The sequence below is a fragment of the Spermophilus citellus genome (genome assembly GCF_964194105.1).
Source record: "Spermophilus citellus genome assembly, chromosome: 4".
Classification (NCBI taxonomy): Eukaryota; Metazoa; Chordata; class Mammalia; order Rodentia; family Sciuridae; genus Spermophilus; species Spermophilus citellus.
Genome location: NC_138185.1, coordinates 141,501,506 through 141,528,414, shown reverse-complemented (window position 1 = coordinate 141,528,414; position 26,909 = coordinate 141,501,506). Strand labels below are relative to the sequence as shown.

Sequence of the window (26,909 nt, the reverse complement as noted above, 5' to 3'; positions counted from 1 at the left end):
GGGTGGGAGGGGAGAACAAAAGAATTTTGATTTTTTTCCATATACACAATTGCATATCCTTGACTTTTTGAGACTTCTGCTTGCCCAAATATCATTCCCTAAAAACTCTCTGCTATGAACTGAATTGAATTGCTGCCACCGCCCCAAGCCAAATTTTTTGTGCTGAGGTCCTAACCTCTAATTGGTCCAGATGGTCCTCAACTTATAATAGTTAATGTATGATTTTTTTCTTTTCTTTTTTTTTTTAAACTTTACAATGGTGTGAAAATGAGACACACTCAGTAGAACCATACTTTGAATTTCAAATCCATTTCTGGGCCAGTAACGTGCAGAACAGTACTTTCTCACCACGTGGGTAGTAGCAGTGAGCTGCAACTTCCAGCCATCCACATAACTATCAAGGGAACAAATGATACTCTACAGTGCACTGTGTTCCCTGGCCATGATGTTTAGGTGCATTAAGTACATTTTCAACCGATGATATTTTCAATTTTGGGTAAGTTTATTGGGCTATAACATCATAAGTCATGGAGATCTGTATTTGAAAACAGGGCTTTTAGAAAGTAATAAAGGCTAAATGAAGTCCATAGGATGGGATCCTAATCTAAGAGGATTGATGGCCCTGTGGGAAAAGGACGAGAAAGCATCCCTTCCCTGTCTCCCTGCATTCATGAGAGGAAGATCACGCAAGGGTAGAGGAAAGGAGGGTGACTGACTTCAGCCCAGGAAAGAGCCCTCACGAGACACTGACCCAGAAACACTTTGATCTTAGACTTTCAGCTTCCTGAACTCTTGGAAGATCACTTTGTTATTTAAGCTTCACACTCTGTGGTATTTTGTTATGGCAGCCTAGACTAACACACTCTTCCCTTGAAGCCACTCATTTTTCCTCCTCTCCAGTCAAGAGTCAAGAGGCCAAACTGTTCTCCCTTCTCTTTCCTCTCTGATTCCCTGGTCTCACCTGAGATCTTCCAGCCACCTTCCTCAAGAAGTCCACAGTATTTGTTGTAGTTCCTCTCCATCTATTGTCGCCACAAGAATGTCACCCTCTAAGCCATTCCCACTTCCCCTACAATTTCAGTGTGCACTAGAATGTTCCACTCCACCCCACAGCTTGTCCTCACTTTTTTTTTTTTATTGTTGGTTGTTCTCACTTTTGCAGGAGTCCATTGGACAAACACCTTTGTAATATCTTGCTTCTCTTAATACCAATGCCATCCATTTTACATTGCCAGCCCTAGAACTGAGCAGAGATGCTGCACTTCCAAGATCACAGATCCTAAAATTCTCCCTCCTTGACTCTCCATTCTTCACCTAGACTTGCAACCTGTGAGTGGGCTCCCAGTAAACTACCCTGCTATATTTGCCTTGCACCAAGCAGTTTTTAGTTAAGACAAATTTCTTGTCCTGTATTGAACATACAGTAGACATTTTATAGAAAATTTCAAATGCAAAAAGCCAAAATGTCACCCAGATCTCACAAATCCAAAGATAATTACTCATGTGTTCTGTGCCAAATATAATCATATATATTTTACTTTACAAGAAGGTAATATAGGTGTTTTTAAATTTTATTATTATTATAATATCCTTAAACACAATTTTGCGTAATTTTTCTGTATATTTCCTATTTCTTTATGACAAAATTATAATGATAAACATTACATATATGTACATAAATACACCCACCCACGCACACAAATACACACATACACATTATTCTTAATTTCTGGCAAGTAAAAATATTCTGTAATAATTTTATTTTACATTTATTTGATTACTAATGACATGGACCATTTTTTAAATGCTTCCTGGACATCTTTACTTCTGAATGGATGTACTTGACTTTGCCTTTTTATCCATTTCACTTTTTTTTCCTTATTGATATGTACAAGGCTTTATTTATTAAGAGCACTAATTCTTTGTCTGTATTATGTTGCACATATATTTTCCAGTTGAATGTTTGTCTTTATTTTGTTTATGGTGTTTTAGTGACATCCCAAAGCTCTTAATTTTTAGTTTTACTTAAATTAATCAATTATTATTTGTCTTTATGTTTCTTTTCTAATGTTTCAAAAGGATTTCACTAAACTTGAAACAAACATAGGCACATCACTTCAAAAACTGTTAAATGTGGAACTTATTTTCATGGAGAGTATTGATTAATTTTTTTAAAAACACTAGTTAAGTCATTATTCAAAAGCCATTTATTGAATTATTCTTTCTTCCCCAATTGAATTAAAGTGGTACTTTTAAACTAAAACATTTCTCTATGAGTTGATTTGTGAATTTTTTATTATTCAAATGACCATCTTGTCTATTGGGTTACCTAGTACCACATCATTTAACTTTATAATATATTTTATCACTTGGTGTAAGACCTCCCTCACTTTTCCAGAAACATCTTGAATTTTCTTGATTGCTTCATCATTCAGGTGAACTGTAGGATTGTTTTTCTGTCTTGATACCAGAAAAGAATATCTCACTGAAATTTTTATTTACCAACCCACCATTTCAATACTTTTCTAACTCCATCCCTTTACCACATGTTATCTATACAGGTTTAAAATATATATATTATTTTTTAAACTTGTTCTAAATAGTTATACATGTCAGATGAATGCATTTCAATTCACTGTACACAAACAGAGCACAACTTTTCATTTCTCTAGTTGTACAGGATGTAGAGTTGTACCACATGTGCAGTCAAACATGTTCCTAGGGTAATGATGTCCATCTCATTCTACCATCCTTCCTGCCCCCATGCCCTCTCCCCTCTCCTCCCTTCCAGTCTATCTAGATTTGTGTTGTCCTGTTATTTGCTCTTGTCCCTCTTGTTTCTGGGTTGATACACATGGCCTTAAAAAGGATGCAAGGCTGTGGAGAGTTCATTCCACCATGGGCACTTTGCTCCTAATTCATTTCCACCATACTCTCCACTGGTCCCAGTCATGCTCCTAGAGGAGCCCTTTCCTGAATTTCATCAGTGATCTTCCCATCTGTAAAAATGCTTCTGTCTCCAATGTACAATTTCAACAGGGTTTTGACTTCACCTTCTTCCTTCCTTCCTTGCATTACCCACTGTCATTCTTTCTGTCCCCTAAACCCACACTTCAGTCTCTCCCCTTGGATCCCTCTCCTCTGCTTTTTGAACCTCATACCCCATTGCTGAAAAGCCCTCTGCTACCGCAATGCCCTGTCTTCTATTCTTCTTTTGTTCCCTTCCAACTTTGCCAACTCATTCATCAGGCTGCAGAATTCAAAGGTAGACCATGACCCCTAAGTGCCAAATTGAAAGGCTTATTTTTAGTCATCCTTGTCCTTGATCTTTCTATACAATCAACTTCCCCTGCTTTGAAACTCCTTTCCTCCTCACATGATTTGATTATATTTGGTCTGATGTCTTTATTTCTGGTCATTAATTTCTCTCCCCACTCTTCAATGTAGTCTTAGGAAGACTAACTGGCTTCTCTCTCTGTACTCTCTCCCTTACTAACCTTAATCAATGGTATACCAAACATGACTTCTACAAAAATCAGCCCAGCTCTCAAACTGTCATGCAATCAATTTCCAACTTCCACAGAAGTTCTCCCATTTAAACATAAACCTAATGTGTCCAAACTTGAGGCCTCAATATACCTTTCAAAGCTTTTTTTGCTCTTTTCCCGTTCATATTATATGCTTTAGCTGAAACAGAGTCTGCCTCAAGAGCTATAAAATCTGAAAAACTCTAGGTGGAGAATCATAGAAAGCCTGATTCAGATCAAAACTATCTTCAGAGAAAAAAAATTATCCCACCAGTTTCTTACTGCAATGAGATAATTCTGCCTCTGGCACAGGAGTCCTTCCACCTTGCTTAGAGCAGGCCAACAGGACAGCCAGTTTAGAGACATGAAGGTGTTCTTTCCACCAGCTTGGCCAGAATGAATAGTGCAGGCTGGTGGACCAGTCAATTCTCAGGATGAAGAGCTTATGGACAAAGATGTACAAATCACCTTACAGTTTGTTCCAAAGCTATATTAACATCAGTAAGAATGAGTTTATTACAAGGGTAGTTTGCTGTCACCTATTTTTTTTTTCTCTTCAATTTGAGTGTGCACATTTTTACAAATTACCTTGACTCATGTTACCACTGAAGCTATGACACAGTATGAGTGGTCCCTAAGGTCTTTGCCTTTCTTCTTCTACATATCATGCTATCTATAGGATTTGATTTCCATTCCAGTCTTAGATCAGAAGACACAAGCACAATATTTTTTCTTTGATGAGTGTTTCACCCATACCTAAGTCCAGGTTTCATAGAGTTAAGATAAAGCAAATTCATTATTCCAGTACATTATATGGAAACATTCATGGATATCATTTTATAATAGTCTATTATTTTACCCTTTTCCAAGAGAATATTTCTAATCTCAGCTAACCCTCAAAACAATGAGGTGAGAAAACAGGCACTGAAATCTAATGATTTGCCCAAGAGCAAAAAGCTGAGCTGAGCCTTAACCCACTCCCTCTCTGATATATAGCCTTATACACAGTATTTATTTCACTGTGTCCTGAAGTGATTGTTTTGGTAAACACATAGAATTAACAGGTTGTCCTCATTATCTGAAGATAGAAAATCACTAGTTTTTAAAAATATAAACATATCCATTATCTATTCCAAAATGATTCAACCATAGATTCATGAGAATTTACTGCTTTTATTTAACTGATTATACAGTCTTTTCAAACAAGCATGGGGATGTTTGGGATAGCCATCAACAAGAGTAATATATATATAATTCTACATGTATAAAAAAGTGTGTATATATATATATATATTTTTTTTTTTTTTTTTTTTCTCAGATGGGCACGGGAAGCCATCTGAAAATTGATACCTTGAGCCAGGGATGTAGCTCAGTGGTGGAGCACTTGCCTAGTATATGTGAAACCCTGGGTTCAACCTTCAGTTCCTCAGGGAAAAATAAACAAACATACAAAAACCTGATGCCTGCATGGGAACACAGTCATATTTGATAATCACTTAAACAGTTCACCAGTGAACATAAAAGCTTTGGGATTAAGCTATAAGAGTGGTCTTTATCAAAGAGCTATCAAATAATCAGTGAGATTTTGCCACACAGCTCTCAACTTAGGCTTTGCAGAAACTAATGCAAAAACTGAGCCTATAATTGACTAATAATGACCCCATATTTCCATGCTCCCTTAGCACTTTTTTAAAAAAATCCACTGTGAGGCAGGGCTTAAAACAAGTGTAACAACTCATGAGCTGCCTGCAGGTATCTTGAAACACTGAAATGGAACCTATAACTTTTCACCATAGGGAAAAAAATAAGACTGCTTTTATAGAGAGTTCCAACGTGTCTCCAAACCTACAGGGAATAATCCAGCATTCATCTCATCTATTGATTAAAAAAAAAAACCCTTTTTCTTTTTAAAAGACCAGAGTAGCACCACCCCCAGAACACTTAGGTTATTTATTGTCAGCTTGTGACAGAGTCACACCATATATTCTATAAAAAGAAATAAGCCATTTTAATTTTACCGTTGTAGTATGACCAAAGTCATGGGAGAATCCCTTTCTAAATAATCACTTATGAAATTGCTACATATTTTCAAGCCAAAACTAATTCTGGTTTATTTACAATAGTAGAGGAGTACTGCAAAGAAAAGACAAAAAAATCTATAGACAGTCATATTATAATAAGATAACTGTGGTATTGAAATTAAGAGTATCAACAATATTTGGTGCAGGGATTAGCAGGAGTGTATATTCATTATCTAGTTTTGTTAGGCAAATCAGATTTCAGCAAATTTGGGGCAATGATTGGAAAAGGGCTGGTTGTTGGCCCATGTTAATGTCCTATAATGCTCAGAATAGCTAAGTAATAATATATCTTCATTTTCTGTCATCCCAGTATCCCACAACAATAATCTGTTGAGTTGTAAATTTTTTTTTGTGGACACTCAAGTCAGATTCAACAAATATTTGTGTTATCTATTATAACCAAGAAGTGAAACTATAGTTTACAAAAAATTATCTGCCATTATATTGTGACTTGACAACTTATCTACGATTAGATAAAGACAAATTAGCTGGCAGATTTGGGACTTGGCAATTCAAAATATGAATAGCAAATGTAAAAGCATGAAAATGGCATTACTATTATATTTTAAAAGGATAATACACCTTTAAAGGGTGCCAGTGATTACTTTGCGTATTGTAAACAACTGCTGCCAATCAATTTAGAAAGTGGCACGCAGCGCATAAACGTAATAAGGCAAATTCCATTCAACCAACCTAATGCTTCCTACCCAAGTCTGTATTTCTTAACAGGAGCAGTAGGGCTGGATATCATCTTTACACTTCATAATCTGTTCCAAATTGCAAAAACAGACTACAGTTCAGAGAAGGCAGGACTTCCAGGAGTCCTCTGAAAATCTGTGCAGTAATAGTCTATAAACTCAAAATTGATCCTGAACAAAGAAGATCACTTTATGACCCTGTCCTGCCACAAAGCTGAAGGACAGTCACTGCTCTCATAGCCCAGGAAACCTGGCCTCTAATTTCTAATAATTCTACTTCTTCACAAAACACTCTTGAAAACGGTGGTCATGTGGAATGAAGAAATGGAAAAGTTTTCCTATGATCTGAATGAATATTCAGGGGTTTCACTAAACAGAATTTAATGGTACTCTATTCTTAGAATTTTAAAGAGCTGAATATTCACATATGCACATGCCTTCTATTTTCCTTTATTCAAGGGTCCTGAATTCCCCATCTCCTTGAATTCTTCCACTTATTTCTAAACAATTATACTTCAAGTGTTGTTTTATAAAAATGGGTGATAAACTTTGAGCTAATAATTATTTTTGCTTCTTTTTAATGATAATTTAGTAAGCATTTCATTCTTCAATCCTCTCACTCAATTACTTATTTTTTAAAATAGGCTTCAGTTTTTAGATTAGTTTTAGGTTCTCAGCAAAATTGGGAGGAAGGTACAGAGATTTCCCCACATACATCTTGCCTCTGCCTCCAGTATACCCACCCCCTTAATCATTCCCCATCACAGTGGTACATATATTACAATAAAAATGAAACTATGCTGACACATCATTATCACCCAGAGTTCACAGCTAACATTAGGGTTCATTTTTGACGGTGTACATTCTATAGGTTTGGACAAATGTATAATGACATGTATCCACCATTATAATATCATACAGTGTACTTTAAGTGCCCTAAAAACCCTCTGCCCTGCCTAATAGTCATTGACTATTTTTTTTAAATGACTGTCAGTTAGTAGCTCACAATCTGGGAGTTAATTTTCTTAGCATATCTCAGGTAAACTTTTTTCTAATCTGGACTGTCTGAGGTACATCAAAATATTGTGTCCTGAAATGCTTTTGCATAGGGGACATCATGTACCTCCTCACCCCCATGAAAAGCCATTGTACCACCACCTCACCATTGACATTGCCTCAATGTCAGTCAGCACCCTTGTGAACAAAGGCTGCTGAATCCCAAACCCTCAGTCTCCCCTCTGCAGAAGCCCTCATGATCCAATTCTAAATACCAAATTGGAACTACAAGTCAAAGGTTATGACACAGAAGCTTCCAATGTTCCCCTCACACAGAGTCAATTCAGTTGCGGTATTCTTTCTTCTAGAAGAGTTTCTAGGATTCAACACAACATTAAATTTCTTGGCCTGTCTCTTTAATTTGAGAAATTGTAAAAACGCCGACAGATGGTACACAGAATTGACTTATGTCCTCTATTCTTTACTGAAGAAGGGAGTGCATAGAAACTTTAATAAAGGCAGAAGCTACAGTATGAAGGTCGCTATTAGAATTATCTAGAGGCTCTGGAGACAGCTAGCACCAGAACATGCAGGCTTTCTTTCTCAGGCATTCTTTACAGCCAAACAACACTATTGCAGGTTGCCACTGGTGATCACAACCGGGACTTTTAGTACTCTCCTGTCCCAATAAGCACATGATGGATGTGCCATTAGCTCTGAACCTCAGCAACCCCAGAAATTATTCCTCTTCCCACCCCAATCTCCTGCCCCCACCCCTCAAAATCATTATGAAATAGGAAGAACACTCAAGCTTACAGTTAATTGGAAACATTGCAAGAGAAGAGGAATGCTTAGGACAGCATGTCCACGGGAAAATAAATCACCCAGCATTGTTATTTAATGCATTGTGACATCATTTCCTGAAATTAAACAGGGATGACACCAATTCAAGTGATCTCCAGTATAAGGTTCCATTCAAATAACTCACAGATGTTTTCTCCTGGCAAGCAGGAAAACAATGTGAGGGGCAGCCTTACTCCACTGCGTGTGAGAGGGAAGCTCCCTCTCTGCTGGTGTGTTTCAGCTGTGTTCTGCATGTGCATCCACATTAGGATTCCTCAGCCTGTGAGCCTCACTTGTATTCTGTGCACATTTACATCTCTGAATATGAGAAAGGCCATCTTGTCTCTCACTGTATAAATAAGGCCAGCATTTCATATTTGGTATGAATTTGGCCCATAGCTATTAGTTTTTAAGTAGACCAATCTCTGAATCATGGAGGCACTAATTTTCTAGTAGAAATAACTAGTATCCAGGAAATACTGATTAAGCTAACCAGTTATTCAAGGTCCTTAAAAAGATGTCTACTGATAAAATAATCACAGTGTTCTCATGGATATGCTTTTGGAAATGGACAAGTACAGACACTGGCATAGGATAAATGAGGTGGGCAGTACTATGCATTTAACCTCACCAGTGTCTATGAGACACCAGAGGCCTCCAGCAGCTGGAAAACCAAGCACGCAATCAAAATTCCAAAATACTTGAATCTGTGCAGCATGTTGGAGCATACCAACTGACAGTCTTTGGAGCCACACAGCAATCCTACCAGTAGGTAGGGAAGATATTTACTATTTTCATTTTGAAGGTAAGAAACAGATTCAGAAAGACTGAATGACTTACCCAAGACCAGAGAGCCCAAACCCAGGTCTAATTTCACAGTAAGTGCCCCCCCCCCCGGCTTTCTGAAATTCATTCCACAGTGTCTCTCAGAGAGTCTAGACTTGAACACTCTGAGGAAGCAGGCAAGTCTATATTCCATTGACAAGAACCCAAAGGGTGAAAGGAGCTTTCTCTACTAAACCAAGGTCCAGCTGAGGCATTCGTAACTACTCCATCACCAGTTTCTTCTCCACCTCCCACTCCATCCCAGAAGGCTCACCAGGATACTCTGTTTCTGATTGATACCAGGACTCCAGGATGCTCTCACCTAGCATCCACAAGCTGCCAGAAAATGTTGATTCAACTTTTATAAAGTGAGGTTTAGACCATGTTCTCTCCTACTAGCGGGTGTTGGGGACTTATTTGTCTCCCTGTCTCATACAGTGCCAGGAAAGGATGTAGTAACTTCGATGCCCATGTCCACGAAGCAATGCTTCTTGCTAGCCATATGACTAGATTAAACCAAGAATTATAGTTACTTTATATTAAGTACATGAGTATCTCATTTAACCCCATAATAACTCTATTAGGTGTGTCTAGAATTATCCCCATTGTACAGATATGGAAAATAAGGCTCAGAGTTATGTCTTAAAATAAAAAATTTGCTATATTGCACATTCCACATCCTGTGCTCTCAACCTAAACATTCCACTCCCTCATTTAAGAAAAGAATCCATCAGGATCTGTTCAAGATGAAAAGAAATAGTTAAGGGCTGGGGATGTGGCTCAAGCGGTAGCACGCTCACCTGGCACACGTGCGGCGCTGGGTTCAATCCTCAGCACCACATAAAAATAAAATAAAGATGTTGTGTCCACCGAAAACTAAAAAATAAATATTAAAAAAATCTCTCTCTCTCTAAAAAAAAAAAAGAAAGAAAAGAAATAGTTAAAAAGCAAAATTAGTCTATCTCCCTCCCTCCTTCCTTTTCTCCCTCTGTTCATACATACAGTGCAATAACAAACTGGAGATAACTAATTTTGCTGTAATAAGATCTTGATGAACTCACTGAAGAGATATGTTTCTCTAAAGCAAGACACAACTGTATTTACTCATAACTTGGGAACACTGACTCAGAAGGATGATGTATGTTAAAACATATTTTTATTACCAAACTCAGACCTTTACCAAATCTCATGAAACACATTCTAATAGGTAAGGCATGAAATAAGTGAAAATTGAGTGGCAGGCTTCATTTATCTTTCCCACACCTACAGATATGGAGAGGGGCAAAGCATTTTGCCACAGACAAAGGGCACAGTGTCTATAACCTGCGATTTTAAGAAGGCTGCATGATGTTATGTCACATTTAAGTAAAACTTTCTTCTGATTCAGTACACACATCTTTAACAGATGAGTTTTATCCCTGTGTTTTCAAATAAGACCTTTAGTTAAAAACTGGTGGGAGCCAGTGTGGTCTTTGGGTGTGAGCACTTCCTGTTCTTCTTCCATAATCAAGTATGCTCTCTGCAACACAACCAGGGAGGCTCTCAAAGTGTGCCTGAGAGTCCAAGTGGGATCAATGAGGGCTTCTTGGTGGGGAGGAGTTCTTCATGGTTATAAATAAACTGTCAGCCTAGGTATTATTGCTGTTTCTTTCTTTGACTATCTTTGAAGTCAAATAAAAATAGTTGTAATGGCAGGCTTACTTTTATGATATCATAATCTCCAATGTGTTAGCAAAAGGAATATACTTTCCTACAATTTAATTTTTTTTTTTGCCATTGAGGCCTTTCTAGAAAAGCACATAAATTTCTAATAGATTTTTCTCCATATTTTCTCTATATTTCTTAGCCAGAGAAGCCAGGCAGAGCCATTGACCAATGGAAGAGAGTAATGTATGTACAACATCTTTGTTAGTTGAATTTCTAAAAAAAAAAATACTTATGAGTTTATTTCCTAAAAATTATTGTGAATTTTCTAAAGGAGTTTTTTTTTTTTATTAAGATATTCTGGAAATAGGTGGTTAGAAACTATAAAGTAATTATGGAACCTCAGAGGAAGCCAATTCAAAGTGTTTGACTCTGAACATGGAAACTCTCTAATTCATCAAATAGCTTGAGGTTTTAAAATTCCACTTTGGATTTAATTTAAATATTTTCTTCATTGTAACCAGTTATCAACATTTGTTACCCTTTTCCCCCTAAAGTTGGTAGTACACAGGAATTTCAGAGATTGTTTTAACTGTTACAGTTGTAGTGGAATTTGTTCTTCCAAGAAAAAACGAAGGTTAATGATTTTTGTCATATTGAGACTAAGACTTAACAATTGCTACAGTTGGCCTTTGTTGAGGTGGGCTTTTTTCCCTTCTGGGCCTTTTGAGGTATTCAGAATAGGTGACAATAGCTTGCAGTTGAGAACATATGTAGAGAGACCCCTGTGGCTTATTGGAAAAAGTTGCTCCATGCTGGTTGGGTGTTTGGAAAAAAAAAATACAACCAGAGTTCTTTTATGTTCTACTAGTTAATGAATGCATGAATGTCAAAATGGGCCAATGGCCCATTCAGGGGGCAAAGCCTCAGCAGCCCCCTTCTTTAAGAACACATCCTGAGATGCAAAATACATTTGCTTAACAAATTAAAATAATGAGATAATTCAATTAGCTTCTTTTTAAAAAAAGAAAGAAAAAAGGGTACATCAGGGATTATTGTAATACAAGAACAGGACATACTGCACAAAAGGGAACAAACCAGTTTGAAATAATGTTAAAGAGACTAATAATGGAGGAATGCACATTGAATCATGCACTTGTAAAGAAATTTACATGAAATAATAATTTAGACTACATCTATTTTCAGTGAGCTCTAGCCAACATTTCACTTTGAAAGTTGAAATTAATTAAATGACAGAAAAATATACTGGGGCATCTCTATTTCCAAGGACTTCCTCATGCCTGTTAGTACATGTAAGAAAAGAAGTCTAAATTAACATGTCGCTAGTTAGGGCTCTCTATTCTTGGTTTCTGAGCTCAGAATTACAGCTGAGTAAATCTTTGAGCTCATTAAAGATTGGAAAGTAAAAGTTTTACAGGACCATCCTCATCAAAGTTACTGAACCTCTTCTCTCCGGTGGGAGTAAAGTGTGAATGAAGAGGGAAAACTTTTTCAAAGAGAAACCAGGGGAGAATTCCCTTAAGATACAAGGGAGATGCAGAAAAGATAAGGAGGATGGGAGACAAGGCCAGTGGGAGAAAGTAAGGAAGGGGCCAAGTTGTGAAAGAAGGTCATGGGGAAGAGAAAATAAAGCACTTAGTAAACAGTAAAGTGGAGGAAGGGGAGAGGAAAGGGTGATAGAGGCTGAGGCAGAGCCTAGCTCTAACTTAATGTCCCTGAGCAACACCAGAATGTAGGAACAAGGAAAGGAGGCTACAGATGCTGCAATGTGTCCCTCTCTTTTGGAAAACAAGGAAGACGAAGGTCCAGAGAACTCATTGGACTTAACAGAGATTCATCAGCCTTTACAGGGGCGAACTGAACTTGAAATGCAGGATTCTTGATTCCCGGGCTCTGGTTATTTGAGTCTTCTCCCCACCACAATGATAGGCATTCATTAAACACTTTAGTTGAACAGAGAATTCTGCACAAAGCCTTGTACACATTTAACTAGATGAATGCTCTACTGGGGTCAGGATAACTTCTTACAGTTAGTTCCCAGTCCAATAGAACCAAATGCCCTGGAATCCTTGGTCACCCACGATTCTCAGCCAGTGGCCACAGTGCATGGTGGCACATTCCCCAACAAGGAGATAGGAGATCTGAGCTTCTCGGGACAAGGCAAGAAAACTACCGAGGCTCCTGACACTTCCACGTGAGAATCAACCCACGGAATATGGGCAGAAAGGCTGGGGGAACAGGAAGTTTTAAAATCAAGTAAAGAAAACAGCACTCGGCTTCTCCATATTTCCCCCCTCTGAATCTGAGTGTTTTGATGGCAGAGACTGTGAGATTTCTATGCAACTGCTAAAGATGATAATGAGTTTAGCAATGTCATCATAACATGGTGAAAAAATACATGAGGTGGTGACTCGGAAGGTCTTGGGTCCTGAACTCAGCTTGACCTTCAGCTGGTTGCTTCCCTTTCTGGGTCTCAGTTTCCTCACTGGTAAACACAGCAGCCAAATCCTCTAGGTTCCGCTATTCTGTGACATTGGTTTGGATGACACAGAGACTGAAAACACATGCAGGTGTTTGCTTGGAAAAGCAACTGTCCAAGTCTTTATTTTCGACCAGTAAAAGCAGAGCATGACAGAGGACAGGGGGAAGGAAAGCAGCCAGGTGAGCTGGTCAGGAGAAAGCAGCCTGTCTGCCATAGGCGGCTACCCCGTCTGTCTTAGTTGCTACTCTAACCAAACAAACCTCGGGTTAAAAATGAGAAAACCCTCCCCTCACACTCACTCGACTTCCAAATTAAAAACATTTTACAGGTTAGTAAATCTCCAGCTGAGGTGATGTAGCAAAGAACAGCTGTGAAGTAATTTTGATAATGATGAGAATAATAACCACATGGCAAGGTTCAGGGCTTTGCTGTTGCAGCTTCAGTGCTCCTGAATAGATAAAAGTGATTAAATACTCCTGATTATCCCTGACCAATATGTAATGGATTTACAGCCCTTTCAATTAGTCAGTATTTGCTTAGGACTCATTATTTTGTCTTTGGTTAAGTAATCAGCCCAGAGACCGCATGTTCTGTCTAATTCCTCTGAGCCGAGTCGTGCAGGGCCCTGACCTTTGAAATGGCCATAGCTGCAAGGCAAGAATAACCACTACCACGGCAGCCTCGTTGGTTCTCCCAGCTAATCCTGACACCACAGGCCAGATCGATACACCTTAGTTTGCTACTAATGTCCTTACATCAAAATGGCCGATTTAGGAATGTGAATCTATCACTTTTCCCTCCTCACCACCGCACCACCCCTTGCCCTCTGCAGCTCCGGTGAGAAGAGCAGATCAGCAGCCACCATCATAAATAAAAGTGGAACCTTGTGCTGGACCCATGACACTGTAACTAATGTCATTCAGCATGGCGACACACAAGTTGGATAATCAAAGACCTTCAGCTTCCAACATGCTCCTCTGTTTTTAAGCATTAGCCGAAACAGAATGGTCTGAAAACAATATCATGTCAAGAAGCATCCTCTGAAATTTTTACCATTTTCTCAGAATTTCCAAGTGGACAATAAAATGTAAGCATTCCTAGTTCCTCTGTAAAAGTATATTGTCATTTTTTTTTGTCATGAGAGTCTTAGAGTCAACAGTATATACTGACACATAAAACCCACTTCAAACAGGAGGATAAAGATAAATTGTTACTTTAAAAGTGTTGCACATGGTTAATCCTCTCCCGGAAGTGAACAGGGTTAGTTCTTAAGATAATGGACTTGAACAGCAAAAAAAAAAAAAAAATCTTTAATTTCCACCTTACAAACAAAGGCATTATAGTACCTATAACCCTTCAGCTTTTGTCATTAATACATGACATGTTTGTAAACTGCTTCAGCAAGGAAAGCTGCACTTGATACTGTGAGCTTGGACATGCATGTGGCAAGATACTTTTTTTTTTTTTTTTTTTTGCCTCCTGGAAGAGACGGCTTTTGTTAATAATCAGCAATGTTTATGGATTTGTGAGCTCCTTCCAGCCGTTTCCTTTAGTTGTGGTTGCATTATCTGAGGTTTCTCTCATATCATTCAGCAAAAAAACACACATTTACTCATATATACTGTTTAGGATCTCTGACCACTTTGAGTAAGGTCCACTGTTGGCCTCTTAAAATGAAACCCTGCTACCTACTGGAGGATGCTGTTTGCATGGTAATATTGATAACACTTGAACTGTTTTGTTGGTCATCAGATTTCAAGAAAAACAGGCACTCTTAATTTTTAAACTAATCATGCAATTCGCTACAAGAACTTAGCAAAACAACAAAAACTTTTCTTTCTCTCTCTCTCTCTCATTGTGACTTACTGTGAGATGCTGGAAGAGCCACGCTCTCATGATATTTGTTGCTACTTTGGGGAAAATGCCTCTTTTCTTCTGGCGTTTTTTGTCCTTGTCTGGATCGTCATCGTCACCCGTACCAGGTGAAGCTACACTGTTGTCTAAACCGTCCCCTAGTAGGAAGAAATGAAAACGCATTAGAGAAAACATAGTAAGGATGCCAACAACAATGTGCGGCTAATGACGAGCTCAGCTAAGCTTGTTGAAAGAAATCCATTAAGCGGGTATATTCTCTTTCATTAAAGTATAATTGGAGACACAAATATGTAAAAGACAAAATTAAACCAGGCCTCTTCAAATGTTAATTTTGTGTGTCTCACACTCGCCCATATCATTAATTCAATTATAATTGTGTGCTTGACACAGTGCAGTAGCTCTTTGTCAATTATGGAATCCAATGTGGGAAAACCGCCATCAGAAAACCCATTCGGTGGAAATGCATCCCCATGCCCAGAGTGAACACATACTGTAGGGTAATCAAGTTAAATGTTCTGTAGTCTATATATTCTAGGCTGCCTGCATAGGTGACAGTAACTGTGTCACTGTTGATTGCACATAACGCACTGCCTGCTCAGCCCCTCCTAGAACTGTCACCTCCTAAGCACGCACATTCGCACACTCCTCATATGACCCTGCACTCAGCATTTGCATGACATGAAAACTTTTAGCTCTCTGCACCACTGATCATTATTATGAGGGGGGAAAAAGATACACATCAAGGTAGGGTGCTCACTTAATCAGAAGTTTCTATCAACATCTTTCTCTTCTGTGCTTTTCTCTGGCATTAATTGTGCATTAGCAAAAATCATTTACTTTTAACAGTCATAGTTATTTTTTCTTGCCCTCCGGCAAAAATGCCTTGAAAGCCTGCCTGGAGGGCATCTAAATTATGTATCTGAAAAACTCTTCTGGCAAGGCATTGCAGGACCCCTACTTTCTTAAAATTCATACGAGCACGTCTTCCTGTTTTGGGGAAGGCATCAATCAAGAGCAGCAATATATGCCATATCCCTACATTAATATTTGAACTAATAACTTTAAAAAAAGGAAAGAAACAAGATCCGACTTGTGGCATAATCAAATGCAAAATAAATGAAGAATACGGGGACAGCACTGGGGCTTTATAGATGGCTGTGTTTTCCTTGCACATCATTAGCCTGGAGCCACACGAAAGAGGAAAACAGAGAAGTGGAGAGTTTATGCTCCCTGCTGGTGTTTAAGAAGCCAGGGTCCTGGAAGGACATCTGGGAATTGCGCTGAGATGGGGGTTTTTGTAATTTAAGAATAGACATTCATTAGCAGTAAATGCCATAAATCCCATGCTAAGTAAAAACCTTGTCCAAGAAAGCCTAAAACAATAAACTCTGTGCTCAATGTAGCCTGAGCTGGACGCTCTGGAGCTTCCTGAGGAATGCCATAGATCCACCAGCTCATTGCCAGACCCGCTCCCCGACTCCTGGACTGTGCGACAACACAGACTTCCTGCACGCTGGGTCACTGGCCTTCTAACTTGAGATCTGCTCTGTGGGCTTCCCTGTACCTGTTCTTTTCCTTTCTCGCAGAAAACACCCTCAACCTTCTTTGACCAGAGAAGCAGAAAAACCACAGCAAAGAGCTGGCAGATTAATTTTATTGACATTTCCATTTTCACTGCAATGCGATACCCTCCATCACATGGAAGAGATGACCCTCACTATTTACAGACTGACAGGCCACTTCATTACAACCACCCTGCCCCAAGGCAAAGCAGCTCCCTTCCATCTGCCCAAACACTAGAGCATGACCCCGAAGTTGCTGTTCTCTTTTTCTTTGCCTTCTGTTATGATAAAAAAAAAAAAGAGGGAGAGAAACAGAGACCCCAAATAGTGAAAGAACAAACCAGTGTACAGGGAAACAAAAGGCATTTGACTTTCTGAATACTGGATATATAGAATCCAGTCTGCATCTGCCTACCCTCCTGCACACCCATGTACACCAGGGGGTCGCCTGCACAAGAGCACACACAAACACACACACACACACACACACACACACACAGGCTCACGCAGGGACACGTGCACACGCTTTCCACCATGCCAAGGAACTGCTGCAAGGCAAATTCTCACCCACACTAATGGCTTCTGACTGCTCCTTGGCAACCCTAGCATTTTAACCTGGGTGGATGTGCTCTCCAAAATACAGACACTGAAGCGATCTCATCAGCTGTTCATGTGACACAGATGGAGAGTGGCTATTAGGAGCCAGGCAGTGGGCCTTGGGGATCTGAGGTGCTGTTCTGTAGCCTGAGGCGATTTTGAAAAGCAGTACCCGGAGATGAGGGAGAAAAAAAAAACCCACACTGCAAGTGCAAGTTTGAAGTCTGTCTGTCTGTCTGTCTACTTACTGTGGATAGAGATATCTCTGTCTCTTAATGTAAAATCTATGTGGGCTATCTGAATGTACATTTCAGATAATGTATGTATGGAATAACTCTTCCTTCAGTGTCTTCCAAATATAAAAACACACGCTGTAAACAATGCCTGTGTGTATATATTTCTTCCTAAGCACATATGGTTTCTGTGTATATGTTTAAGCTGAAATTGTCAGGATTTTGTTAAAATCTCATTTAGCTTTTTTTGATAGATTTTTGAATACACTTATTTTAAAAGGTTAATGGCTTAATTGAAGGAAGTTCAACGAAAAAAGGCATTTGCCTTTTTAACCCAATCAATGACCTTAAAAATGAGAGACAGCATTTCCACAGTGCATTTTCTCTTGTTTAAAAGCAAAGAGGTCCGATAATGCCTTCAAACTATATGAATCACTATATTTAGCTCAAAAGAAAAAAAAAGAAACATAGCAAGCTTGAACATTCTTTGATGGTGACTGACTTAAATTGGAGAAATGGTAGCATTACATGAATTTTAATGTAAAGCAGTCCACTTTATACAAATGTTATGAAATATTTAAATTTAGATTTCATTTAACAAATAATTATAAAAATATGTCTGGCTTTTTATTAATGACAAAATACTTCTAATATTAGTGTTTATATCTCTATAAGAAAGAGGGATTTTCCTCTTCCAACGTAACAATAAATACCATCATTTTTTCCTCCAGTGGACTGTGAACCAACTCCAGAATAGAGTACCAACAACAGCATAAAGGAAAATTTGAAAGGAAACTATGCTTTGCAGCCTAAAATAAAATTCTGCAGATGATGCTAGAGTTAATAAACATTAAAGAAGATATTGTATTTTTGTTTTAGGGCTGTGTGTGTGTGTGTGTGTGTGTGTGTGTGTTGTGTGTATAGGATGGTTGGAAATCCCTCACACATGTGCCAAACCAATTCATATGCTCAAGGTATGTATACTAGCACAATTGCCCATGCCAAAGGACATTTGAAAGCTGATAGCATATAGTTCACTATCTGAAGTTAGGATTCAAGACTGTGGACTCCTTGAGGGCAAGAGCTGTTTCTTGCTTATCTTTTTTATCCCAAGAACATATCCCCATGCCTTTCCAGAGCACATACACAGTGATGTTGGGTGGATGAATGACTGAATTGATTGATGAGCTTACTCAAGGGCCCTTCGGTCTTTCTGACTATCTCTACTCTAGGGAACACACTTACATGGGGCTCTTAAGAGCTGGTTCCTATGGTATAAATAATGCCATTAATAATTTGAATATTAATAATTTGGCCTGGGTCAGTCACCTGCGTGTACATAGTTGCTCTAAACACACCAGGAATGACGCATTAAGTGTGTTGCTTTAAACACACTTAGAAGCCCTAAGTGCCTACAGGAGCCTGTTTGAGGGACTAAACCACAGGCCCTATTCTACCAGCACTGCTACCTCTGATGCTGAAAATCTAAACGGAGAAAGGCTGGGTGTGCCAGGTGTGGTGGTGCATACCTGTAATCCCAGCTGCTCGGGAGGCTGAGACAGGAGGATCGTGAGTTCAAAGCCAGCCTCAGCAACTTAGGGAAGCCCTAAGCAACTTAGTGAGACCCTGTCTCAAAATAAAATATAAAAAAGGGCTGGTTATGTGGCTCAGTGGTTAAGCGCACCTGGGTTCAATGCCCAGTACCAAAAAAAAAAAAAAGATTGGGTGGGCTTCCTTTAAAAGATTGCTAATCCCCTGACCAAGGGAATAGTCTGAGTTTTGGGAAAGATACCTAACACAGATGTGCACTAGTGAACATTTATGTGACCATGAGAAGGAGGCCTTGGAACAAATAAATATGGTAGATTGAATGATCAGGTGAGATTGTTAAAAACACAGGTCCTAAAGCCTTACCCAGACTCACTGAGTCAAAATATCTTAGGGCAGGGACCAAGAACTGGTATTTTTAACAATGCCTTGGATTTGCTTTTGCCATTGGCCTGAAGCTGGTTTTTTGGAAGCCACCCAACCAGGTGACCTAACTTGAAATGGTACACAACCTCAGGAACAGTAAGTAGTTAAAATTCCACTTTCCTTCCATGAACTGGAAATGATTATGATTTGGCCTGGGCCTTGTTCCTTGCAGGAAAGCCATAGCATTCTGACCATCATCAGAACTGCAACCCCATGTACTACACTGGCCATTATCACCCAACCCCATCCTAATCTTCTGGTGGTGAAGGTTAAAGAGAACTCAAGAAGCTGCAGGGCATTGGCTTCTCAAAATGAGGTCCAGCTGCTTCAGTGTCAGCTAAGAGATTGTGAGAAATGAAAATTCTCAGGCCCACTGAGTCTGAAATGCTAGGTGTAGAACCCAGCAATTTGCATTAATAAGCCCTCCAGGTGGTTGTAATGCCCACTTCAGCTGGAGGACCCACTGTGGGCAGTAGAGATGATCCCCTTAGTTTACTACCCCTTGTTGCTTGAAGGCCTCAATCTAATCTCTGCATCCTCCTCCTGTTTTAAGACTGTGAAGTATTTTGAGAGCATCTCTAGTTGGATTTACACTCATGCTCTGGATGAAGTTACACATGCTTCCCATGACTGAACAGGGCACTACTCTGCTAAGTAGCTCCAGCATACTCCTACTTAAAAGAACAATGCTGAGAGCCTAGATGCTGGAAGCTAAATCACGGGATACTACCATCATCCAGGAGTAGACAAAATCCATAAGCAAAACTGTTTATCTGGAGAATCAAGGAGGATGTGGACCTACTACAAGAAGATTGGCAGATGACCCTATAGCAGACATTCTCACCCATAAAATTCTTGGTCATAAAAACTACCCAGGCAAAAGGACATCATTTCCTGCCATTGGCATAGTGTCTTACTCTCTTTAGCCAAAAATCTGTCTGTATTGTAGACATCAATTATTTGGTTTGGGGAAAAAAGATGATAAAAACAGCAGGTGCTATTATGAGTCTTATACCACAGGGGCATGGAACTTTCACTGTCCCTCAGAAACACAATGCAACAACCACAATGGTCATAGTCCAACTCTTACTTACACTGTCCCCCAAAACAAATATTTGCAACGAGACAACTGAGGCTAGGATGGTCAGTCTTTGCCCACAATTCTACAGCTACATGTGGTCAAAGATAAACTGGAACCTAGGCAAGGCAATTTTAAGTCTAGTCAAATACTACTGGAATTCTCAGAAACATTGCAAATTATTTTACTTTTCAAAGCATTACCTTGTCTGAACCCTGTAATTAATCACAGATCCATATAAGGCCAATTCTATAGGGAAAAGCCTAAATGCAGAGAAAAGGTTATTTTTAGGGCCCAGAGGTTGGGACTTAGCAAGAACTGGTCCAGCTTGGCCTCAAATAATGTGCACACTCCCAAAGCCAGCCAGAGATTGCAAGGGTTTTAAAGGCAATCAGTAGAGAAAGAATCTTTGATACTCAGGATTTTTTCTTAATTGGTTTATTATGGTCCAAGTGGAGACCCTGATATAGACAGCACCAGTCTGACCCCAGAGATGCTACAAATTTGAAAACTTCCTATCCATACTTTTAGCCTCTCATGATATTTGATGCCATCACTTGGATACTATTAAACACTTCATAGAACTGTGATTAAAATGATACATTTCCCTTCCTTGAAGCCACTTTTTAAAACATAGGATAATGTTTCTATGACATTTGGCACATTTTCAAATAACAACCATCTAAAACTAGTGTCTCAGTCAGTGTATCTTCAGAGAAATAACTAGGACAAATAAAATTTATTTGGGGCCAGCCATGGTGACGCACACCAGTAATACCAGTGGCTTGGGAAGCTGTGGAAGGAGGATCGTAAGTTCAAAGCAGCCTCAGCAACTTAGCAAGACCCTGTATCCTAAATAAATAAATAAATATAACAAGGGCTGGGCAAGGGCTCAGTGGTTAAAGCAATCCTGAGTTCAATCACTGGTATTTTTACTTCCTTTGGGTAAGCTGATAGTGCATCATTTAATCACCACTTCTTGTTTTGGACTAAGTTTAATAGTTAAATACATTCATACAAAATATATGCAAAATAAACTAAGAATGACCCAGAAGAGCAAGGCTTTTTTTCCTTATCTTTTTTGAGCAATAAAAATCAATTATCGTTATTATTACTTTCATATTTTGCAATTTAAATCTACTAATTTCATAGATAGACATCAATATCTTCCAAATAGCTTGCTTCCAGGAATTAGGTATATTCATGAACATATAGATATTTATAGATGTTATAAGTTATTCTAAACCTATATATAAATTAAATTGTAGCTTTAAAAAAAACCCTCAATCATTAGTATACAAATATTGAAATAAATTGAATATTTTTGCCCAAAGTCACATATACTTGCACATACATACACAAATTTATGCAGTTCCTAAAATGTTAATACTTAATGCTAGGTAGGTATTTTTTGACATCTATTCTCGATCTTGAGAACGTCCAGAATATTGTTTCCTTCCTTTACCAACACTGTTGTCACTCTCCTTCCCATCATGATCACAAGTAATGGTCACTGTTCTGATCCTGACTGCATCTTCAGAACAAATAAATGACAGGATTGCTGGCATCAGCTCCATTTTACAGATAGGAAGGCCAAGACTCAAGAACTCAAGAAACTTGTCATACAGAAGTGGCAGAGGGCTGGGGATGTGGCTCAAGCGGTAGCGCGCTCGCCTGGCATGCGTGCGGCCCGGGTTCGATCCTCAGCACCACATACCAACAAAGATGTTGTGTCCGCTGAGAACTAAAAAATAAATATTAAAAAAAAAAAAAAGAAGAAGTGGCAGAGTAGCGCTTATCCTTCAAAGCCCATGCTCACATCCTCTGCCCTCACCCTCAAACTGATGGAAGGGCAGGATGATGTACAGGCTGAAGCTAGCCTCTGGATTACCCCTCACCACTAAAGAAATAAACCCACGGGGGAGGGGGTGCAGGTATTTACATCTATGTCCCAAAGAGACATTGAGGAAAAAAGTATGAACCAACAAATAAGCAGATGCATATTTTTACACTGACAAGAATATCCATTATCTATACAGTGAGTCATTTTTGTTTCCTTTAGATCTAAAGCTTACATTAAATATCATTTTGAAACAAGGTTGTCTGCTAAATTTAAAGATGTTTTCAGAGTCAGGGATCTTTCAAGACTCCATGTTTTAATCCTTCCTGTTGGCCGGGAATGCCCTTTTTCTTTATTTACCCCCCCCCCCAGCCCCTTTCCATTCTTCTTCACTAGCAAACTCCTATCAAGCCTTCAAAACCCAGTGAATAAAGGGATCTCCTTTGTAAAGCTTCCCCTAGTTCCCACTAACAGAGTTAGTGTGCTATACTCTCTACTTCTTCAGCAGTTTGTTCTTACTTCTCTTGTGCTTATTTTTCCTGTTTTTAATTTATCTATTCACTAATTTGTCTGTGAGCTTGCAAGGTAAAACCCTGTGTCTTCCTCATTTCTGAATCCCAAACACTGACAGAGCAAATACTCAAATGTCAGTGGAATGAACAAATTGGTAGCAGGAGCCTCTGGTCACATTTTTAGGACCTCATGAGACTTTCAGCTGCTTTGAAGAAAGTGCCTCTGAAAGAGATTCCCTGGCTTTAGCAGCCACCAAGCCTAGGGCTTCTTCCCTCTGTTCTCCCTGCCCTGTGGGCACTGGGTCATACCATGCTCAGTGTTTCATTGTGCACAAATATTCATGGTCCTCCTCAGAGACATCTGAGACACGTGTCACCTATTGTTTGTGAAAATGGTGCTCCATCTCAAATCTGACCATTGGAAAGAGAAGGCTGGGAGAAAGGGAGCTACCCCGTTGCCTAGGCTCTCAGGGTTATTAGGAAACATTACATTTATAAACAAAGTAAAATAAAGCCAGGGAAACCGCACCGCACAGTGCTTTGTGAACTAGTTTTCTCTCCATCATATCTTTATGTTTCTTTTTTCTTAAGTATTAACTTGGACAACAGGACTAAAATGCACTAAGAGTCAAAAGACATTTTCTTGCAGTGGTTGGGCATCCCACTGAGAAATCTGCATCAGGATTTCAAATGAGAATGGAGGAGAAAGACAAGGAGGAAGAAGCAGCAGCAGCTTCTACCTAGTTCTTTCAGAATACAGCCTTGCAAAACTTGCTTTCCAAGAACCATCAGCAAAATAAATCTTTTTCCACAAGTAATTTACTTTTTTTCACATCAGATCGTTGAGTGGTGGGGGGCAGGGGGCGGAGCTGTAGACCCAGAAACGCGGGGAGAGTGAGGGGCCAGCAGTGAGACCTGCTAATTACTGATCTCTTTTACTCTCCTGCTGTGCCTAACTGTCTGGACACGTTAAAGTGAAATTTTTCTGTGATTTTTCAAGTGACTAGTCATGGCCCACGAGCATGGAGGGAAGCAGAGGAGATGAAATGCTTTCGTTTACATGCAACATTTACTAACTGTGTGGGTTTTCTGACATTAAAGAGAGGACAGTGACCCAGGCCACCTTTTTCACACTCAAAAGAGCACTGAAAAAACAAGTCTTCATCGGCTTACCTCGGGCTTCCCCAGTCCTGAACACCCTCCCCCCGGGGTAGGAGCAGAAAGGGAAAAAAAGAGGGGATTTTATGCTCCTTTCTCTTCAACTTTTCAGGCGGTATAAGCAGCATTTAGCAAATTCAGCCCCAAATGGCTCCAAATGCTCAGAGCTGCAGGGGCTCATTCTTTGTTATCCTCCCTCTATTTACACAGGATTTACGCAGGCTCTCCACTGAAGAGACCGAAAGCACTTCCATTCTCACCAGCTTGGCTCTGGATTGTGGCCGTGGCAGCAGCACCCTGGCCTGCAACTGGGGGTGGGGGGGAGCAGGGAGGGGAGAGCAGTGGGGGGGTCTGCAACCTGGAGAAGGTGACAAACTGCTTGCTGAGTGATCCTGAGACAACCTGGCTGGTGCAGGCAGCTGCAAGGCGGACAGGCCTGCGGAGATGGGCTAACCTTCCAGAAGAGAAACAGAAACCCAGCCAAGGCTGTGCAAATGTGCGTCCAGAGACAAATAACATGCACTTTAAAATATGCATCTATATGATATAATGGAAAGTGGTGGGTGAAGAAAAAAATTCAGACTGCAGCTTGGATGAAAACCACTTCACCCACTGGTTGGAAAAATAAAGTGTAAAAACAGACAGATGGACACATATGTAAATGTGGCTGTGTTTTAGGCTTTAGCTGGCAACGTGAGTGTCGTAGTATAGTTTTGCACGCCTGTATTTTCCATATCATGTTGAATCCTGTTAACTGTTGAACAGAAACATCCTCATACTGGTCCTTGACCAAATCAGTCCCCTCAATTTACCCGTTAGGAGCCATAAAACGGCTTTGTTTATTGACTGGAACACTCTAATCCTTTATAGCAGAAGTAAACGAAAGCTTACAACACTCTTAGCCTAGTCTTCACTTAATTTGGCTTTTCTCATTTGAAATATATATATTTCATTCATTGTCCTTTGAAATGTGTATATATAGAGAGAGATATAGATATAGATATATACACGCACACACACACACACATACACACACACACACTCACACACACAGAGTTCACTAAAAATTTTAAAGTGTTTTAAGAAAGGAAATCTATTCTCCTAAGTCTCCCACAGAATCCTCTAAAGGATACTGCCGGAATCCAATAGAAAAGTATATTCTGCTGCCATTATAATTCAGTAGATTGCTTAATCTCTGTGGTGCAGGATAAAAGAATGTACTTGTTACTCAGTTACCTGAAAAGCACATATAAAAGTACAGAGTATGTTCTGAAGTTATACACAGTACATCATAATAAAGCTCTTCTGGGCACTCTAATGATTCATTTTTAGTGATCTCTGGAATGCCCTTTTCCACAGTTAACACTCAGATTTTATTAAGGTAGAAAGCAGGGACAAATGTCCACTCAAGTCCCAGCTCTCAAATTTGACTCTACTTGCACTACAGTACCTACAGCTAAAGCTTTTTTAATGTTCTGTTCGCTTCCCTAGAGTGGCATTTCAGCTAACAGAGTTCACAATCTTTCAGACCTAAACACAGAAGGCTGCTATCTTCAAGTCATCCTAGGAATGTGCCAGATACCATCATCTCCCTCCTGTGATACAAAGAACCAGAAAGAGAGAGAGAGACCCAGAGAAGACCAAGCTGATCAAGTTACCAACAGCCCAGAATGCACCTCACAGGAGGTTAATGTTTGAGCCAGCAAATGTTATAACAAGGAGCCTTGAAGTTGGGCTGAGGCTAGCCATTGAAATAAAGACCCCCCCCCCCAAAAAAAAAAGTATGAATGGAACACATCTCTTTCCCCTAACATTTTGACATGAGGGTCATGGTGTTTGTGGAAATTTATATGAAAGTGGGTTGTTAAGATATATGAGTCTCTTTCCCGCCTCTCCTACAGAAGAAGAAAGGTGCTTACGGAGAGATGGCTTCCCAATTTCCCTTAGCTATGTTTCAGTACAAATTGTGAAAATTATGCAAATAACAATTTTGGCACCTTTGCTAGAGGAAAACATTATTAAATTATGCTCTAAGTATTTTGTGTGCTTTAGTAATTACTCTCATGTAACTGTAAATATAAATAGCTGTTATTCTGTTTAAATTTTTAATCATGCAAAATATTGTCACACAAAATGTCCTTCTGTTGCAGTCTAACTGGGATTTTCTTTTTTAAAATACCCATATTTAACTGAAGTGGACTATATTTAGCATTGTAAAGTGTTTTAGTAAAGATAGCTGGCTAACATCTCTGAATCAACAGGTCTTTCAAGGAAAGATATGGCCTTTATACTTGCAAAAAGAATTTTCTACAAAAGGCCATTGATATAAAAAATATTTTAAACATTTTATACTAAAACTAGACAACAATTATTCTGCCTCCAAAAGTGTATTAACTACATCAAAACTATATACATTGACAATAATATTCTCATTTTATCAATTAAGGACAGAATTTTATATCTTATTATCACCTTAGCATATTATAATGTTAAGTGAAACATTAAATATCAATCAAGTATCAATAAATAGTAAAATTTCTTGGAAGAAATAGTAAAAAAGAAAAGTTCTATCTGTAGTAGAAATTATTTCATTCCATTTTTGGAGTCCTTGCTTTATTATCATATTTGCTATCTAAAACAAAAATAAGGACTTTTTTTCTAGTTGTTGATAAGCCTTTATTTTATTTATTTATACTTGGTGATGAGAATCAAACCCAGTGCCTCACACATGTCAGGTAAATGCACTACTGCTGAGCCCCAGCCCAGCCCTGCAAAACAGGGACTTTTTAATAATATAGTTGATGAGTTTGAATCCTTAAGATCATATTTCTCTGTGAATTTACATCAGCAGATATGAGTTCCAGGAACAAAGACAAAAAGACATTTTGAATATCTCCTCCACAATTAATTATTGTAAAATGAAAACAATGTAATATTTGAATAAAATTATAACTTTGAAACTA

At 39.0% G+C, this 26,909-nt stretch overlaps 1 protein-coding gene across 3 annotated transcripts in view; it reads right to left on the bottom strand.

The window, feature by feature from the left end:
- Positions 1–26,909, bottom strand: part of MEIS2 (Meis homeobox 2) — a 204,934-nt gene that overhangs the window by 127,827 nt on the left and 50,198 nt on the right. For all 3 annotated transcript variants that reach the window (XM_081290224.1, XM_081290222.1, XM_081290223.1), the window contains exon 8: positions 14,984–15,129. In XM_081290224.1, the coding sequence (XP_081146350.1) occupies positions 14,984–15,129 (146 nt within the window). The remainder of the gene's footprint in view (positions 1–14,983; positions 15,130–26,909) is intronic.